This window comes from Cervus elaphus, chromosome 27 (assembly GCF_910594005.1).
Source record: "Cervus elaphus chromosome 27, mCerEla1.1, whole genome shotgun sequence".
NCBI classification, from domain to species: domain Eukaryota; kingdom Metazoa; phylum Chordata; class Mammalia; order Artiodactyla; family Cervidae; genus Cervus; species Cervus elaphus.
The window spans coordinates 5,979,792-5,999,085 of NC_057841.1; the positions used below are offsets into that span (position 1 = coordinate 5,979,792).

Here is a 19,294-nt window from a genome sequence, read left to right on the forward strand (position 1 = left end):
AACTCAGCTCCCAGCTGCAAGCGGACAGACACTGTGGAGACCCGTGACCAGGCCACCGTGACCGAGGAGCCCGCCCCCGTCCACGATAAGCTGAGGAGATCGGGAGACGCCTCATGGTCCCGTCATGGCACCCAGGTCGAGGTCATGGCACCCAGGTCGAGGTCACGGCTGATCGCTCGAGGAAACAGCCTGGGGCACTGGCCGGCTCCCACCACACACATCTCCGAGCATGGTGAGGACCCCGCCACCCACAGGCTGGGAGGGGGTGCCCACGCACACATTTAGAACACAAACGCTGAAATTATTTCAAAATTCACCTCCTCCAAAGAGGGGCGTTCTGGTAATGTGAATTCTTCCCCCACCACTGTACTGAGGCGGGTCTTCTCCCTCCTGTAAAACAATTTCCAATCACAGGCACAATAGTGCAGGCAGAACCAAGTCAACGTGAGAGACTCTCAAGCCCGTTTTGACTGAGGCACTTAAGTTTCCTGCAGACTGTACAAAATCAGCCCCATTATGGAGGCTGAGAGCCTCCGCGGTTTGCGGTGAGCAGCAGGGGCCCTGCTCTAGGTTCAAGAGCTGGACTGGGGCTCAGAGGAGCAGCTGGGCAACTGGCCCTGGAACCCGGCCTGCGGGCACCCCCTCCCAGCCTGTGGGCAGCGGGACCCCCTCAGGCCAGCTCCCCACAAGGAACGTGCTCTACAAACACACCCCAGGGTGTGAGATAGGTGAGGCCACATGCTCACCCTTATGAGCATGTGGGCTGGGCCGGGCCGGGCAGCCCTGGGGCAGGAGCCATGCTTCCCCCTGCCCTACTCCCACGCCTACCCCTGACGCCCTGCATCCATCCTGCAGCTCGATGACAAGCTGGTCACCTGGTTCCCCAGACACCAGAGAGCAGAGACCCTTTCCCTTCAGACCTGCAGCATAGCATACACACACAGGTCCACGTGCAAGCACACACCCACACGCACACACACAGGTCCATGTGCATGCGTGCACACACACACGCACATGGGCGGCTGTGGCCCCAGGGGCCACCGTCATTGAAAGCAACCAGTGTTTCCCTCTGCACCGCGGGGTGCTGTGCCACCAGAACGAGCGGCACAGAAAGGTCTCTGGGTCCCCCATGGCTGCCGTGCTCACTGCACACCTGGATACCTGCCTAGGATGGTCTGTGGTTCTGAGAAAGGCAAAAGGCAAAGATCAGCAAGAGCTGGTCGGATCCCCTGAGGAGGCACCCGCTAGCCGGGCAGACGCAGGCCCCACACCCAAAGCCCCTCGAAGCCACGTGGGGAGGCCCTCCTCCCCTCCTCCACGCGGGGAGGGACCTCCTCCATGCTGGGAAGGACCGCGCATGGCACCCTCTCCCGCCAGCCAACCTCTGCCAATGGCCAAACACTTGATGCTGGTTTTAAGAGGAAATACCTGGTGCTTTCTCCACAAAAATGACCTTGGAGTCCTGCAGAAAGTTGTGGCCAGACAGGACCATCCTCTTCCCTCCAAGGACGGGGCCGCTGGCCGCACTCTGCTTCTCCACGAGGGGCAGCTCCTGGGCCGAGCGCTGGGCTGCAGGGGTGGGGCGAGAAGTGAGCCAGTGAGACCCCTCCCGGGAGGGCCGGTCCACCCACGCCCCCCCAGCCCCTCCTGGGCGGCTGGTCCACCCACGACCCATTGTCAAAGGGAAGGAAGCACACCTCTGACTGGTCCAAGTGGAGAAACGTGCGCATTCACCTGTGAATGTGTGTGTGACTCCGTGGGAGTGAATGCATTCTGCTAGGGTGATCACCCTTGAAGGGCCTGGGGAAGCTGTGGGGAGTCCTGCAGGTGAGGGGGGACACAGCCTGCCCGCCGGCAGCAACAGGGCGATCCCTGGGTCTAACCGGGCGCGGGGCCCACAGAGCAAGGCACTCCAGGCTAAAGTTAGATGTGGAGGGCTGTCCATGGTGGGCTCTCAGGGGCTGAGCGCACAGGCGGCCAAGCTCAGGATGTAGGGCAGAGGTCTGTGTAGCAGCAACAATGAGGATACACTCTGTGGCCCCTAGTCACCAGGGTCCTCACACGAGGCCCCCCAGTGACCGGGGTCCTCACACGAACCCCTCAGTGACCAGGGTCCTCACATGGCCCCCAGTGACCGGGGTCCTCACACAGCCCTCCCCAGTAGCCAGAGGGCCTGAGATGAGGGGCCTGCTCCTTCTCACGGGGAGGGAACACAGGGCAGAAAGCTGGAGCCACCTGCAGCAGAGCTCACGGCCTGGGGATGGACATTTGGAGACTGGACAGGAGGGTCCAGCAAGAGTGGGGGAGGGGACCACGTGGCAGAGGGGGGCCGTGAGGGAGGGGCCGCGGGCCAGAGGGGGGCCGTGAGGGAGGGGCCGCGGGCCAGAGGGGGGCCGTGAGGGAGGGGCCGCGGGCCAGAGGGGGGCCGTGAGGGAGGGGCCGCGGGCCAGAGGGGGGCCGTGAGGGAGGGGCCGCGGGCCAGAGGGGGGCCGTGAGGGAGGGGTCGCGGGCCAGAGGGGGGCCGTGAGGGAGGGGCCGCGGGCCAGAGGGGGGCCGTGAGGGAGGGTCCACAGGGCAGAGGGGGGCCGTGAGGGAGGGGCCACAGGGCAGAGGGGGGCCGTGAGGGAGGGGCCACAGGGCGGAGGGGGGCCGTGAGGGAGGGGCCACAGGGCGGAGGGGGGCCGTGAGGGGGGGCCACAGGGCAGAGGGGGGCCGTGAGGGAGGGGCCACAGGGCAGAGGGGGGCCGTGAGGGAGGGGCCGCGGGCCAGAGTAGGGCCGTGAGGGAGGGGCCGCGGGCCAGAGGGGGGCCGTGAGGGAGGGGCCGCGGGCCAGAGAAAGGCCGTGAGGGAGGGGCCGCGGGCCAGAGGGGGGCCGTGAGGGAGGGGCCGCGGGCCAGAGGGGGGCCGTGAGGGAGGGGCCGCGGGCCAGAGAAAGGCCGTGAGGGAGGGGCCACAGGGCAGAGGGGGGCCGTGAGGGAGGGGCCACAGGGCAGAGGGAGGCCATCACTGATATCTGACTGATGCTCAGATCAGACAAAGGAATGAACCAGGACGCTCCCTGGCGGTGGGCCTGCGGAGGATGGGGGTCCCGACACAGCACACTCCCTGGGGTGGGGCGGAATGCTGTGGGCTGTGGGAAGGGAAGTGTCCGGCGGGGACTGGCCCTCGGCCTGGACATGGGGCAGCGGGAGCGAGGCACTCACAGCACTCAATGGGGTTGGAGGCCACCTGCAGTGACAGCGTCCGGCCGTTGGGCTGCGGGATGTGGACGCGGAAGACCAGCCGCACCCGTGTGTTCTTTCTCCCGATGTCCGTCTCCCCCTTGCGCAGCTCGATGTCGGAGTTCCTGAGCTTCAGGATCCCGGCACAGTCGATGCTGTGAGACAACAGTGCCGCCTCAGCCCCCAGCCCTTCACGCATCCTGGTCTCAAGCAGGCAGAGCCCCACTTGCTCAGGGCCCTGCCGCACTGGGCAAGTGTGGACGCCCCAAAGGAAGGCTCCCAAGGCGGGCTCTGAAAACCTTCTTCCCCAAGATTCTGGGAGTGTCCCCCCTCAACTCAGGATCCTGGATTTGCTAGGGCCTCACGTGATTTCCTCTAGTTTCATTTAACTTAATGATTCTAACCAACACCAGCCTCCAGCACAACAATCCACAGGCAACTTGTCAGATGGAAACCAGCCCTTGCCTCTGTCAGAAGCTCAGAGATGAGGCGGCACGAGGCCTGCAGGTCGGGACCACAGCCCAGCCCAGAGTGGCGGGAAGCCTGGCCCACGGTGACCGCGCAGCCCCAGGCTGAAGGGTATTTCATGGAGTGAACGCAGCCACTGGAGTCAGAGCTGCAGCTGCTGGAGGGACCAGCAGGGTCTCCCAGTTGTCAGCATTCCTGGTCCTTGGGAAACTTTGAATGAATCCCCCCAAATCCCTGAAAAGCCAACACAGAGAGAAGGCTTTCATTTTGTTTATAATACAGAGGATTTAGGAGCTACTTACAAATGACTGATCAACACCCCACACAAGCCCACACTGTGGCTTCCCACACCCTCCCTCCCCAACCACGGCCCCGGCTCCGTCTCGCCCGAGGACACCCCAAACCCACCTGGCCTCTGGGCCTTCTCACCTGCTGTCTCCCTGCACAGTCAGCTTCAAGGCTGCCCCCACAGACACACCAAGAACCCTGTGTTAATGAACTGCTGCCTTACGTGTTGATCTAGACACACAGGGTGTTGAGGCTCCATCCTGCACCCAGAGGCCCCCAGGAGAAGGTGAGTCCAGAGGGACAACCCTGTCCCTTCTCTGCCGCATTTGCAGCTCGGGAGTGAAGGGCTGGGCACACTGTGGTCACTCGGTTAATGAGGCCACAAACAGGGACCCCACTTGGACCTGAGATGACTTTGTAGCTTGCTAACTGAGTCACCTCTACGCCAACGAGCCAGGCCTGACCTGCACATTCCAGCTGGTCACATCAGCAGAAACCCTCAGTGAAAACACGACCCAGACGTGCTGGTCTCCATAATGCTTCAACATTATTAGCATTTTAACCACTCCTCTGGCTTTCACAGAGCTTTCAGAAAGAAAAGGGTGCCATGAGGGGGTAGGGGGGAGTTAGGCGAGAATGACTTCATGTGTATGTATGGCTGAGTCCCTTTGCTGTTCACCTGAGATTATCACAACACTGTTAATCAGCTATACCCCAATACAAAATGAAAAGTTTAAAAAAAAGAAGTGGGTGCCACGTTTGCACACGGAGGGGGCACGCACAGCTGTGAACTGAGTGGCAACATGAAAACCCTAGGAAACAAGTCTGCCGTCGTAAATATTTGTAAAGTTTCCTGAGGTGTTGAGCAAACTGGAAATGTGAGGAGAGGACTCCCTCTCCCTCCGAGGGCCAGCCCCTGGGACACGCAGGGCCCGCGGACACGCAGATGAGCTTACATGGCACGCATGTTGTTTTCCGGCAGCAGCGGGATTTCCAGGACCTTGGTGTTGGAGAGGATGGCCTCGTGGCTGGTGGTTGACACGGTCTTGCCCGTGATCCGGTGCACCTGGTAGAAGGCGTGCGGCCTCAGCAGCCGGTCGTCTGCCGTGCCGATGAAGAGCTGCAGGGTGAGCGGCTCGCTTTCCATGTAGCCATGCAGCTGTGGACAGAGGAGCAGTGGCCCATGAGTGCCGCGCCCACGCCGGGACCCGCCTCGCTCCCCAAAGAGGCAGGTTCAGAGGGAAGTGTGTGGCCCAAGGTCTGGACACCTCGTGACCCAAAGTCTGGGGCCTCTGCTCTGGAGTCGGCTTTGAACACGAGTGCACACAAGGGCCATACACACCTGCACCTCAAGACAGCAACAGGGACCCCACGAGGGGCAGGTGGGGAGGAGAGCCGGGGTCTCCGGGCCACGGCCTCGTCCACAGACACTCCTCTGCCCACGCGTGTGGACACAAGCATCTCATGAGGCCAAGCCCAAAGCTGATGCACAAAGTGCAAGCACCTCCCCCAATGAATTTAGACACGCACCCAACGGGACTTGATCCACTTTTCTCCTACTCAGCCCCGTCCTGACCAGAAACAGGATGCTTCAAATCAGAGACAACCGACATCCGCCTGGCAGGCCACGGGTGTGTGGGGCTCTGGGATCTGTCCCATGTGGCCCAGGTCATGGCCCGTCTTCTGCCAGCTTCAGACCCCACATGGGAGGTGTGCAGGGGGGGCTGCACATGGCCATTTCAATTGTGTGCTGGGCACATGGTCTTGTGTGGGCACAAAACCCATCAGCCTTGGACCCCAGACACATGACAGGCCAACTCTGCACCAGGAGCTGGGGGTGAGTGCTGTTCCCAGGACCTCACCAGCTGCCCCTGGATGGACCTTGGGTGGAGTCCCCGCCTCGCTTCCCCCTGCACCCCTCCGTGAAAGTCCCTCTCGGAATGGCACTGGATTTGCCTTCCATCCTGTTTATGGCAGGCCGTCCTCAAGAGGCAAACCCAAAGCAAGCAGGCAGTGCAGGGTCAGCGCCCGTGCTGACCCCCCTCCCACAGAAGCGGGGACCTGCCAGGGTCCTGACACAGGATTCCAAGAGGGCAGCCGCCGACACAGGCTCAGGGGGCACAATGGGCCGCTCTCCCCTTCTCGGGGTGTCATCACTGCTCCTTAGACTCATGTTAGCAGCTTGGATAACAGGCAGCTCAGTGGCTGTCAGTCGCCGCTTCCATGTGGCAAGGGCACGGCCGCCCACCCCCCGGCCGACCCTACTCCCTGGGTGGAAACCACAGGAGAACCGGCCCTGCAGTGGGGTTGTTCTCAGGTCCGGCCGATACATGAGCCCCAAAGCCCCTGCTTAGATGAGGCTTCGCGGGGACCAGTCCCCGCCCTGCCATCCAGGCTCCGCCTCTGCCCTGCGGGAAGTCGTCCTGACGGTCACTTCACAGCTACAGGCAGGAGTCCAGGCTGGACGACCGAGCACTTCCAGGCAGCGCTGGCTGGGGACTGGGATGGAGGTGGACTGAACACAGTCAGTTCTCAGACACAGAGGGGGACAGGCTCAGTGACCTGCAGAAACAGGACACCTCCAGGTCCAGCAGCAGCTGACCTCCATGTCCAAGATCCTGCTTGCTGTTTCTAGGGCTCACTTTTTCCAAGCTGGGATGTCAGAATGGAAGCTGACGGTCCAGAGACAGACAAGCCAGAACTTTGCCGGCAGGTCCGGCACTCTCTCTGCCCTGTGTCTCCCTCCTCCTTGTGGAGATCCCATTGCACGCTTCCCTGGCTGGTTTCCACTTCTTTCCACGACACCTGGGTAGCGGCGTCCACCTCGTTCCCGTCCTCGGCTGTGGCCTCCCCAGCTCTCCTCGGACCCCACGGTGAGGGACGAGTCTCTTCCGCCCAGAGAAGCGACTGCGGGCTGCTTCCAGCGTGGTTCAAAGCAGCAGCAGACGGTCCATCAGGACGTGCTGACAGACCCAGCTACTGCGCTGACGTCACTTTAGTAAGAGATGAAGTCACTTGTAAATTCTGGGGCCTCAGAAGAGAATCCAAACAACGACAGGCTGCTCATGAGAGTCACGCTCACTCATTGAGCAGAGTGCAGGGCCGCCCACCCCCGACGTGGGAGGATGAGCCGGGGCGTCAGGCCGAGCACCGGGCCAGAGAGGGATCTGCACGGCACCTCGTCAGGGCAGGGCTCACGTAGCGTCATTGCTCCGTCCACCCAGCCCCGTCTCCCGGCAGACGGGGTCTGCACAGCGTTACAACAGACAATACGGGACCACAGGCCACTGAGCCCAGCTCTGACTGCGGCTGAATCGCAGCCCCAGTGAACGACTTTACAGCTTCAGGTGAGCGTCCGGCAGCTGACTCCCAGCGCTGGGGACTGGCATCTGCGGACGTCTCTGGGGAGCGGTCTGTAGCTCCCGAGTAACATTTAACAGCCCGTGTTTGTTAAATGTCACAGGCTGCAGAGTGGCTTCCGGGGCATCCGAGCATCACTGTGAGATCTTATGGAGAGGAGGAGGATGGAGGTCGGGTGTGCACACCAGTCGGGCGTGCACACAGGATTGGTGTGCACAGATGCACAAGCCACACATGCATGCTCACAGGCTGACATGTGCACACATGCTCTCCAGACTCTCTGGGACCCTGGAGTTGGTTAAAGATCTTATTTGCTGGCAGTAGCAGCAGTTTCAGGCATCAGGCTCCGTTTTTATCATCTTTGTCTGTGACGCAGCCCCAGGCGCCCATGGGTGTGCTCGTCTTCAGAGTGGGTCTTTCCTATTAGGACAATCTTGTGTTCATCCTGACCCACAGGGTCTGCCCCGTACGGACCAGACGTGTGCCCGATGGGCAGTGAGCAGAGGGAGTGAGCTGGTCTCAGGCCTGTGGCTGATCCCTGAGTGTCCACAGCAAGCAGAGAGCTGGCGAGAGCCTAAGTTTACTGAGAGAGACCTAACATCCACTCGCTGTCCTCCCGGCCTGCTGTGTGGACAAAGGCTGACATGGGGCCTCTCCCACCTCTGAGGCCATCGACACAGAGAACCTGCTGGGGCCACCAACTCCTGACGGTGGGTCCTGCTGACAAGGTTAATTCTGCAGGAACTGCATGCCCTACCCACTAGGGCGGACGTGCACTCTCCTAGGTGGACCCAGGAGCATCTCTGAGCATGGTGCTGAGTGGGGGGGGGGGGGGGCGTTGCTGGGAACCAGGACTGGGCCCCCCGGCCTGCCCAGCTGCTCTCTTCCTTTCTGGGGAGCCCGAGTCCAGTCTTCTGCCAAACTAACGAGCTTCCTGAGGAACCTGTGCTGGACTCGACCTAGGTTTTCACAACAGGAAACGTGAAAATAAAATCAGAGACTGAGGAAGAAACGAATCCTGCCTCTCAGTATTACATTCTGTGACATTTAATACAAGAGTATATAGGTGAGTCTTTGACCAAGACTTGCTCACGTGTGGCCACAGCATGTTCCTCGTGTCAGGAGGGGCCCCCAGGGCGGCACGTGGTCTGGCCGGGGTCAGACGGTCTGACAACAACAACTTCGAATCCCACAGGACTCACTCTGGGGCCTGGCTCTGCCGGCGGACAGTGCATTGTGGGTACAATGCTGCCTTTTTAAAAACATGCCATTTCAGTGAAAATGGGAATATTTAAGGCTTAACCTGCGAGGTAAACATCTATTATTTAAAACATGAAGTTCATTTTAAGAGAAGTCATTTAAATACTTCACATGTTCCACTGCATAGGTTTTCTGCCCCTGGCACCTTATAGTATCTGTCAAAATAATATTTATAAAATTACCTGTCAGAGCAATGGCCTCTCTTTGCTTCACCCTAAACTAGACTGGATGTATTTTTCCATTTTCAAGGTACGAGAGCTAGTGAGTTTTCTACACACAGAGATGTTTGTTTTTAGCTGCTGCGCTCAGCTCAGCACTTACACGGCAGGATGACAGGTGAGGAATGATTGAGGCCAAATTTACCGGACGCTGAAATTCCCACAGCACATGCACACACAGGGGCAGCAGCATTGTCAAACAAAGGACCAGTTAATTGAGCGAAATTACTTTCAACTAAGTTTCCAGTTGGTACGAACATACACCAAGCAGGGATCCTTGTACACAGTCAAGCAGGCAATTTAAAGGGAAATTATGCGTTTAACCCAGATGTAAAATTTGCATCTTCATGCAATACCCAAAGGAGCTCTGCAGGAAGAAAAACTCCAGTTCACAAGCTGGTTCCACTTTTTTCAACAGAAATTTTCCCAATACTGGATTAACTTGAGAGACTGCCATGTGAGCTTTCGGCCTCCAAACCCAAAAGAGGGCTTCCCCCCAGGGTGTCTAGCGTCCTCCACGGCCTAGGAGGAAGGACAGGCCCCCAGCATGAGGTTAGCTCCCGGCAGACCAGACCTTGGGCGGGCAGGGCCGACGCTGTCCTCTGAGCCCTCGTTCCTCAGGACAACGTCTCTGAACTCACTGTAAATATCGCACGATGGATGGGGGCAGTGGCCACTCCCCAGGGGTTCGGGTGGGCAGAGGTGTGACTCTGGCGGCCAAGCCTGGGCTGTGGATCTGCCACCAGTGACCAAGAGGCACCGTGGGCTGGGCCAGGCCAGAGGGCTGACGGAGGCGCCGAGAGACCAAGGGCACTGCCCGTCAGATGCCCATGCGCCCGTCATTGGCCTGCCGTCGGGCCAGCCCCAGCCCTGGCACCGGGTGCCGTGGAGGGGATGGCTGCCACACAGCAGCCAGGGCAGGACTGCGGGTCCTGCTGAGTGGGGCCTGGCCTACACAGGGTGGGGCTGGCCACCTGAGTTGACGCAGAGCAGGCGGCTGTCCTGCAGCCCAGAGCCCAGTGGCCCTCGAAGGAGAGGAGACGAAGGGCCCAGCTCAGCAAAGACCGTGCTGCCCCACCCCGAGTGTGTGGACGGGGTGCTCCTGACTCCCACGCTGCACGTTGGGCAGGGGCAGCACTCAGGGGCAAGCCCCCCACAAAGAAAGGACCGTGGGCCCAGCACGGCAGGAGGAGGGGTGGGGCCGGGAGGACCTGCCGTGGGGTCCGGCCCGGGGGCGGGGGCGTCACTGCTACCCGGGTGCTGCTCCGTGTCTGCGGAGTCGGCGACGGCCACAAACCCAGCCATCTTTTCTGCTGTTCTCACTGTCCACCTCACGCACTCTCGTGCTGATGCCGTGTGACTCCACTAGACACCTCTCCCGCAACCTTGTGAGTGCGGGCACCTCTTTGCTTCCAGAGGAGTACAAATGGCAATCCTGCTCAGCACAGGCACTGACCACATGTTGCAGGGGCTGAACGGGGCCCAGAGCTTCTGCGGAGCCCGCCCGACGGCAGCAGCTCCTGCGGCACAGGCATGTCTGCCAAGAGGGAGACCTTCCAGGTCTCTGCACATGGCCGGGAAGGAAGGGCAGGAGGGAAACGCCACCTGCCTGGGAGCTGCAGGGAGAGCGGAGGGCAGGCGCCCCTGCCCCGCTGCCCCGTGAAACACTGATTCACCACAAGGGCAGCTCGGTGGAGTTTCACTGCGGGGTGGCCGGGGTCAGACCTGCGTCTGAGTGGCGTCTGGGCTTCCAGGACAGAGGGGAGTTGGGCTGCTGCAGTTGGGTGGTTCTGACCCTCAGTTCCCCGCTGGGCCTGAGGAGGTTTGCTGTCAAATGGAATTTTTTCCACTAGCGTCTGTTCCTCTGGCTTTTGTGAAAACTTTGGTTTCAGGTTAAACGATTCTATCTCCCGAGTAGAAAGAGATGCCCACTTAGAACAAATCAAGTAAGAAAAAAACGGAGTGAAGCTCAGAGATAAACAAAACACGCCAGAACATCAGATGAAGGAAGCATTGCTGTCTAGCTACAGTACTGAGACACTCCCAGGAAGCTCATTTCTTGAAATACTGATGCTTCTGTACCTGGGACGGGGTGGTGGTGGGGAGGGATGCCACATGAAATGACAAGTGATGATCATGTGATATGCTGATTTTAATGATCTGGTAAAAAATGACTGTTTCCTGGCGTGTTCTTTCCTTGGTGTCAGCTCTCATGGTCTTCAGGGCAAACAGGCCCAGAAGCCGGCCACCCTAAGAAGCATGAGGGCTGCTCGGGGCATGAGGCAGGGCCAGGACCCTCCCCCCGGGCAGCCCAGCCTCCCAGCCCCCGCCGCCTGGGCCAGGGCCTCCCGTCTGCTCACCTGGCCACACAGGGGCTACATGGGTCATTCATAGGGACAAGGACACAAGTTACAAACTAAAGCGCTGTTCAGGAATTGACAGGCCCCACCAAGTCTCATGTTTCCATGACCTATTAATTATTCACTGAGGCCTGGCCGTCTGTGGGGCTAGATGCTATCCCTTGGGCTATTTTGGTAACTGGGTAAATGGAGCGTCGTCCTCTGACCCCTGGGTCAGAGGACAGTGGTGACCCCCCAGGTCTCTCCCCAGCCCCGTGGGGGTGGCCGGAACTGGGGACCTTTCTGGCAAGGCCGTCTGCTCCCAGGACTGGGCCGGGGCATCAGTGCAGAGGGCAGGCAAGATGGATGCCCCAGCTTGGACGTCGGCCGAGAGGCCAGAAGCGGGGAGCAGTGTGTGCATGCATGTGTCTGAACTGCTGACAGAGGAAAGGCAGGACTGTAAAGTTCAAGGAAGCCCACAGTCCCTTCCTCACTGTTCCATCACTACAGAGGCCGCCCAGACCCGGGGCCTTGTTGCCCTGGCTGCATCATCACACCGAACCTGCCGGTGGAGCCCAAGGTCTAGCTGAGGACAGCCAGTGCCCACCCAGCTCCAGGCCCCGGGGGAGAGGAGCCAGCACCCAAAGGGGCCTCCCAGCTGGCAGCTGGGGGTCCTGCCTGGGAAGCCAGCACCCAAAGGGGCCACCACAGCAGCCGGACACAGCCACCAGGGCTGTGGGGGCCTCTGGAGAGCCGGGGCGGTGGACAGTCTGAAACACTCCCCCCAGTCTCCGAGCAATGCTGGCCAAGCCCCACATGCATCCGTGTCCCCAAATGAAAATGGGGGGCAAGGCCCCCCCAAACACGAAGTCCTTTCCTAATCTAAGATTACAGTCTGATTCTGCCTAGAAAGAAGGTTCTGCATTTTGCCATGTCTCCTAGATTCAGGGGAGGGGCCACAGGGGGCAGCGTGCCCCACGTCTGGGCACAGAGGGGCCTGCGACCTGCATATAGTCACAGCCTCTGACTTTGCAACAAGCTGGGGGACGCAGACTCAGACTCGATGAGTTAGGTGTCCTAGGCAGGCGAGAAAGCCCCTGTCCAGCCCATACGTGTGCTGGCCTCCTCCCCGCTCTGTGTGACAGTGGCTCTGACTGACGGCCTGGATGCTCCGGAAAAAAGCCTGGCTTCCCTCTGACCAGCTGACTGCAGAAGGGCCCGGGGGAGCGGCCGGTTCCCCGATGTGTGGATCGGCCTGACCAAGGCTGCGACGCCATGGTGGGAGGAGCCGCTGTGTCGGAGGATGTGCTAAAATAACTCAGCACAGAATAAAACTTTGTGGTTACCCAGCTTTCACAGCAACTGGAGAGAGTTTTCTATTTTCATTTGTTTTATAATTATCTGCAAATTCTATTTTTACCCAATTTGTGGTCCACTAACTGAAAAAGAAAACAAACCCTAAAAGCCCCTCTTCCTACCTGCTGCCTCAGCCCTGCACGTAGCTCCTCCTTGCCTCGAGATCAGAGGACTCGCCCTCGCAGGAGAGACAGCGAGCCAGGCTGACTTTTCTGTGGGGCCTGCGTTCCTTTTTCAGCTGCACGGTGCAGGAGGGGCCTCACCGTTTAGACCCAGAACCAACCGCCCCCGTTCCGCCTGCACTGAACTCGAGTCATTTTGGGGTATTCATGCTTGGGTGGGGCTTCCCTGGTGGCTCAGATGGTAAAGAATCCACCTTAAATGCAGGAGACCCAGGTTGGATCCCTGGGTTGGGGAGATCCCCTGAAGAAGGAAATGGTTACCCACTGCAGTATTCTTGCCTGGGGAATTCCATGGAGAGAGGAGGCTGGTGGGCTATACAGTCCATGGGGTCACAAAGAGTCGGGCATGACTGAGCAACTAACACTTTCATGCTTAAGATGCTTCAAATGCTGTTTCAAGTTTCAGAATTCCTCCAGAACATCTCAGTTCTCTCTCTTGTCTACACTGAGAGGGTAATAGCATCTTGTGCCCCAAAGGGAATGGGAGCCTGGCGCCCTGGCCAGGGGTGGGGGGCACGTCCCCAGGACTGTGGCCATCACACTGAGGACACAGACACCCTCGCTCGGAGCCACAGCCATGCGCCTGGCGTCTCAGCAGCGTCCAGTCCGCACGAGGCTCCCTGCCCTACAGGACAGCACACCTGGCTGACAGAACGTATGAGGGAGGGGGCATTCGGCTGTTATTTCTCTGCTGCTTTATTTTCATTTTCTCTGTACTTAACAGCTATTTCCTCGCCTCTGTAATGTAATGTCTTTTCCATTCAGCGATGCACTTTCTTCCAGTGGAAGCCGTAGCGGGAGGGGCCGTAAACACTATGTTTATGCCACTGGGCTAAGTGCAGGCATTGCCGACCTGCCTCCGCCCGGGAGGACCTGAAAGGCCGTGGCCTGGGCACTGATGGGGCCCCTGCTGTACTTCTGAGTCAAGCCGCCAACCAAGTGGGTATTGATTGGCAATGAGTGCGTGGCTGTGAACATCACCTCGTCATCCCGCAGACTCCAGGCCCTGATTGTTGCGTTGGTGGACGGCCACTTGTCCCTGCACCCTCCTGCCCTCAGCTTTACTTTTTATTTATCTAAATGGAGTGAAATACAAACAAGGAGTGCCTGCTGCCTTCCCTCCCGGCCTGCACCATTCCCTAAATGACAGGGCTGGGAGCCCGGGTCACGGTGGGGCCTAGACGGGGGTGGGGACCTCGAGGCCTGCTGCTCTCAGGGACAAGACGGCAAACATGTGTCCGGCAGGACTGTCACAGGTTACAGCACAGGGCCCAGCAGGTGGTGTCACAGGTGTGACCGAACGCTGCCGTCCACAGAGACAGCCCACTTGGGAGCTCAAGTTTATTTCCAGGGCTGGAGGATGGTGGCAAGGCGGGTGAGGTCTGAGCACCAGCCCCGAGCATGCTAACTGCAGCTAAGCAAGCTGGCCTCCCAGGGTGTGGGCAGGGGAGTGGCACCCGGAGCCCACACCGCTCCCGCTTCCCCGACACTGCCCTGGCCCTGACACCCCATGGCAGGTGCCCACTCCTCCGTTCCCAGCTGACAAGTGGCAGGTCCTGGCCAGCGTCCCAACGTCAGACCCAGGGCCTGGCCCCGGACCCAGTGGGGTGGGCAGGCCAGAGAACTCGCATCTTGAAGGGACGTGGCGAGGATGACCCTGCAGGTCGGGGACCACACTTTGGGAGCCGCTGCCTCCAAGCGTCCCAGGCTTCAGAGGGGAAAGCACAGTCTTTAGAATCAGCCTCTGAAAACTCTAAACCAGAGCAGAACCTGTGCAGACAGACCTCGCTTGGAATGAATCTGAACATGGCCCAAGGTGACCTCGGTCGAGGCTTCAGGGACAGGGACCGTGGCCACATCAGGGGAGCAGCCCTGGGAGGCAGGACTGTGGGCAGGGAAGGGACGCCTGGGGGCTGGGGACTGTTCTGAGCAGGGGGCGGACAGAGGGAGCTCTGTTCCCGCAGCGGTGGGGGTCGGCAGAGGGCCCTCGGACTGGGTTCTGACTCTCCCCAGGGCGGGAGGCCTCTGCCTGTCCTCATGCAGGGTGTGAGGCGCCCGGCACGTGATCTGGCTGTGCAGCGCCTGAGGCAGGAGTCAGGGACGAAGGGCAACAGAGCCGGACGAGAGACCGAGGGGGATTCAGAGCAGAAGCTTCTCTGTGGCTCGACCAGCCCCAGACGTTCATTCTTGGATTGTTACAGAAAGGTCCTGGAAAATGGAGCACTCTTATTTCAAAGCTCTTTTTATTCTCTCTAAGATTTTCCTACTCCAGGACACCTTGAAGTGACGCAGCATCAGGGTCAAGTCTGTTAAGAGCCTAATCTAGGTGGCAGCCCCAGCCCACGCTGCCCACTGGCCACGGGGCACCTCCTTGGGCATGCTGTCTCTCCTTGGCTTCTCTCGCCCATCCTTTCTGAGTAAGGCATGCTCGGGGACCCACGGGGGAACGGGGCAGCGTCCCTCTGGACAAAGCAGCTGCCTGGCTGTGCCCCGGTCACTGTAGCCCCCACCAGGAGTCACAAGCAAAAGCTACGGCCACTCGCCCTCCTTGGTGAAAAAACACTTGGCAGCAACACCATCCAGCGGGTCCTCCTAGCTCCCCCAGGTCCAGGCGGGTAACCCCAACACCACCATCCAGGGAGCCCTCCCAGCGCCGCCAGGCCCACAGTGGTCACCCCATGGTCTCCAGGGTACCGCCCGCCCCCCAACCCCGCAGCAGCTCGCTGAAGAGAAGCCTCCTCCCCAGCATTACAGCCATACAGGGGCTGCAGGCAGAGCACCCTCGATCTACCCCTGTCTGTACCGAGCAGATTGGGACTCGAGTGGATATAAAATATTCAGCTAAACTGGCTGGGAGGTGAAGATTTTTTTAAGAACATGGAAAGTGCTGTTGGCTGTCACCGCAGAGCGGCCTCTGGGCTGAACCGGCGCCTCCCTGAGCAGGGCCGGCGTTGGTTGGAGCAGAGCGGTACCTGCACGCTGGGGTGGCCCCCGGCTGACGCCTTCACAGCTCCGCGGCTGCCCTCCGTCTCGTAGTGGGCGCGGTGGTGGGACTTGGGCTGCACCTCGATCCTCAGCTCGTAGGGTCCTGAGTGTGACGGCAGCTGCCAGTCGAGAGCCGGCAGGGATGGGCTGAAATGGACACATGGAGCGTTAGAGGCATGGACGGCTTCCCACGCCCACGGACCCAGCCTGAGACGGCCGGGTGGCGCGTCCTTCTGGGTGGGTCTGAAACTCCCGTCGGTGAGGTCACTGTGCTCACACGAGCAGCAGTTAAAGCTTCAGAGTTGATGGCCAGCTGACTGTGACGGACGCCCAGACCCTCTCAGCTCTTCACGATGAGGCTCCTGAATGCAATGGAAACCTCTTCCACACTCGACCCTAAACATTTTCCTTCTTTCATGGAAGGCCTAAAAATTATTTCACCTCCCCAATAAGATGGATCTTTTTAAAATCACAGCTCTATCAGCCTGACCTGAGAAGTGGGCAGGCTGGTTCCCATTTCCCCCGCCCACAAGCCAGCTGTGAGCAGACCTGACACATGGTGGGTGTCTGATACGGCGAGGGGTTTGCAGCAACCTCGCCCAGCCCCGTGCCCGTGATCCACAGCAACCAAGACCTGCAGAGCCAAGGGAGCAGCAGGCAGGTTTGCGAGAGGAGCGGGGAGAGCGCCGGGCCACAGAACCTCCAGTCCCCCAGGGCAGTGGTACCAGGCCCACGTGAGGGGACCACATCTCCGTTTAGAATGTCCAGTGTACTAATCTATTCCCTTATACATACTGTCCATCTAAGTGAAAAGACGGTCCTTTGCTGTAAATAGAAGAAAAAGAGGCAAAAATAAGTAGAAGTTAGGTTCATCTGACTCCCAGGAAATTAAAACAGAAAGAGACTGAGAGACAGAAAGAGAAGTGGGGAACGAGGATCGGAAGATCTGCTCCTCACCGTCCATAGAGGGCAAGGTCTCAGAGCCGCTCGGCGCTTGAGTACGGCCGAAAACAGAGTTGGGGAGTAACCTGCTCCTGAGTCACTGACAGAGCCAGCAACATGGCTGCACGCAGTTTAAAGTTAGAATGGCTCACAAAATAAATACTGTCACCACAGACAATTAAAATTATTGTTTGAGGTTGGAAATTTTCAGCATGAATCTGGCAGCTCCACAAAAATGTAAATGTACCTCTGATTCAGAGAAAAGGCCTCAACCTGGAAGAAACGTTCCAAGACGCGCCTGCCACGCCATCCTGACCCCTCGCGGCTCTGCCGCTAGAGTACCTTCCTCGGGTAACCCTGACCTGGAGCGGAGCCCCCATGGGACCCCGAACACCTGGAGGTTCTCTCGTGCGGCAGCCCCGGCTGCTGAGCACAACGGATGATGTCAAACTCACCTCCAGCTTCATCTGATTTCTTAAAAGGTCACACTCAATGCAACGAAGAAAATGGTTAAATTCACGTCTGACCCCCAGCTGACCCAGCTGACCCGTGCAAACAGGAGCTGTCTTACTTTCTCCACACACACAGATGTACATGTGTTACAATCAACCAGAGACACCACCTCCACGACTGGCTGCGCATCTCTAAGCATTTCTACATAAAAGGGATGTTGTTTTGTTCAGTTGTCAAGTTGTGTCTGACTCTGAGACCCCATGGATTGCAGCACACCAGGCCTCCCTGTCCCTCACCATCTCCCACATTTTGCCCGAGTTCATGTCCACTGAATCAGTGATGTCATCCAACCACCTCATCCTCTTAAAAAAAAGCCAGGGTATCACATCTATTTTATTTTGTTGATATATCCCTTTTATATCTTTTTGCATTTTTATACAGACATAAAAGGGCTTCCCAGGTGGCTCAGATGGTAAAGAATCCGCCTGTGATGCAGGAGACTTGGGTTCCATCCCTGGGTCAGGAAGATCCCCTGGAAGAGGGCATGGCAACCCACTCTGGTATTCTTGCCTGGAGAATCCCACGGGCAGAGGAGCCTGGCAGGCTACAGTCCATGGAGTCGCAAGAGTCAGACAGGACTGAGCGACTAAACCCCCACCACTATTGACACCAGAGAGGTGAACGTCCAGTGTGAGACCCTGGCGGCCTTGCTGCCATGTCCCTGGCACAGACCCACAGCCTCTGTCACAGCACGAACCCTCAGGGCTCCTGACGCCTCCTGGGGGTCTGGCCCCCTGCACGGGGCCTGCTGGCTGTAATCTGGGCCAAGCCTCATAGAGAAGGGCACTCGAGGCAGCGTCTTCTTGCAACACTAATGGGCACCACAGAGGTGGTGACATAAACACCTGAACCCCCAGTGGTAACATCCACCAAAGTGTCCGGGCTTCCAGGTGTCCCCTGATGTCTGATATGCATCTGACTACAGGCAACGAGGGACTCCAGGCCCAGGATTGGGACCTGCCGAGCCCCTCCAACTGAGCGCGGGGGCGGGGGGAACAATGGCTGAGGTACCTGAGCAGACCAGGAGGCGTGGAGCCAGACTCTGACAGCCTCAGGGAAACCACGGGTCAGGGGGTCTGAACACTCACTGGGTGACACGGAGGGGTTATTTGAATCACACGTTAGTGACTAGTGTGATGTCTACTGGTGCCACAATTCGCGTCTAAACCTGAGCCCCCGTCTCTGGAAGACGCGCGCTGAACATTACTGGAAAGGTCACACAAGGTCTGGTAACGGGCGTGGGTGGGGGCAGGCAGGGGGGACCCCAAGCTCCTCCGTCCGTCAGCGGTGGGTGTGGGCACCACGACTAGTCTCCGACATGGCACAAACTGAAAGAGCAAATCTACGAAACACACACTCGAGTTTCCACGGTGATCTTCCAGGCTGGAACCGGCAGGCACTCACGTTCCTTTTGGTTTACTAACATTAACAAATATGCCGCAGGAAACACTATTAGCTGTAAACCCCCCAAGCCACCCACTTTTCCACCTTCCTGCTCTTACCCTGTGAGCTCGGTGACTATTCCCTCGTCTGGCTTCACCTGAGCCTGGGCCCCCTGAACCTTCTCCCACGGAAAGGCCACGTCCACCCACGACAGGACGGTCCACACTAAATGGCTGTGCACGTGCCCCACGCCAGGGCCATGGACGAGCCTCAGGGAGCCCTGTGCTGTGACGTTCTCCTTCCGTGTAGACCCCTGGGGCTGGAGGGGGCTGCTCTTCCAGTCCTTTCAATGTTGAATTTTTGAGAGCTAAAGCCCATATGAACCTACCACTTAGAAGAAAACTGCAAAGGTTTTAGAACTCAGCTGTTTCTAAAAGAGGTGAAGATACAAACTCTGAACTTGGCAGGGTTCAAGTCTACCCGAAGGGGACCAGACCTGGAGGGGAAGGCCGTCACCCCAAGCTTGAAAGAAACGCGCTTTCCCAGGGTTGCAGCCAAGGGAAGGGCCGCTTGACTTACTTGCTTTGATTTTACTTTTTCCCTTTAATTTTAAAAAAGGTCACGGGCTCAGTTCCCAGCTATTTAATGAAGCAGAGTCTCTGGGCTCCCAGACCGCTCTGGGCCGAGGCCGGGCCGGGACCACACACCTCGCCGGAGGCCCACCCCGCCCCCCACCCCCGGCAGGCAAGAAAGCGGCTCCCACTGAGGTCAGCTTTCTG

General features: G+C 59.0%; 1 protein-coding gene across 3 annotated transcripts in view; it reads right to left on the bottom strand.

The window, feature by feature from the left end:
* Positions 1–19,294, bottom strand: part of NFATC1 (nuclear factor of activated T cells 1) — a 90,471-nt gene that overhangs the window by 50,016 nt on the left and 21,161 nt on the right. For all 3 annotated transcript variants that reach the window (XM_043889600.1, XM_043889602.1, XM_043889601.1), the window contains exons 3-6: positions 15,665–15,824; positions 4,934–5,136; positions 3,204–3,376; positions 1,429–1,569 (exon numbers count right to left, since the gene is read on the bottom strand). In XM_043889600.1, the coding sequence (XP_043745535.1) occupies positions 1,429–1,569; positions 3,204–3,376; positions 4,934–5,136; positions 15,665–15,824 (677 nt within the window). The remainder of the gene's footprint in view (positions 1–1,428; positions 1,570–3,203; positions 3,377–4,933; positions 5,137–15,664; positions 15,825–19,294) is intronic.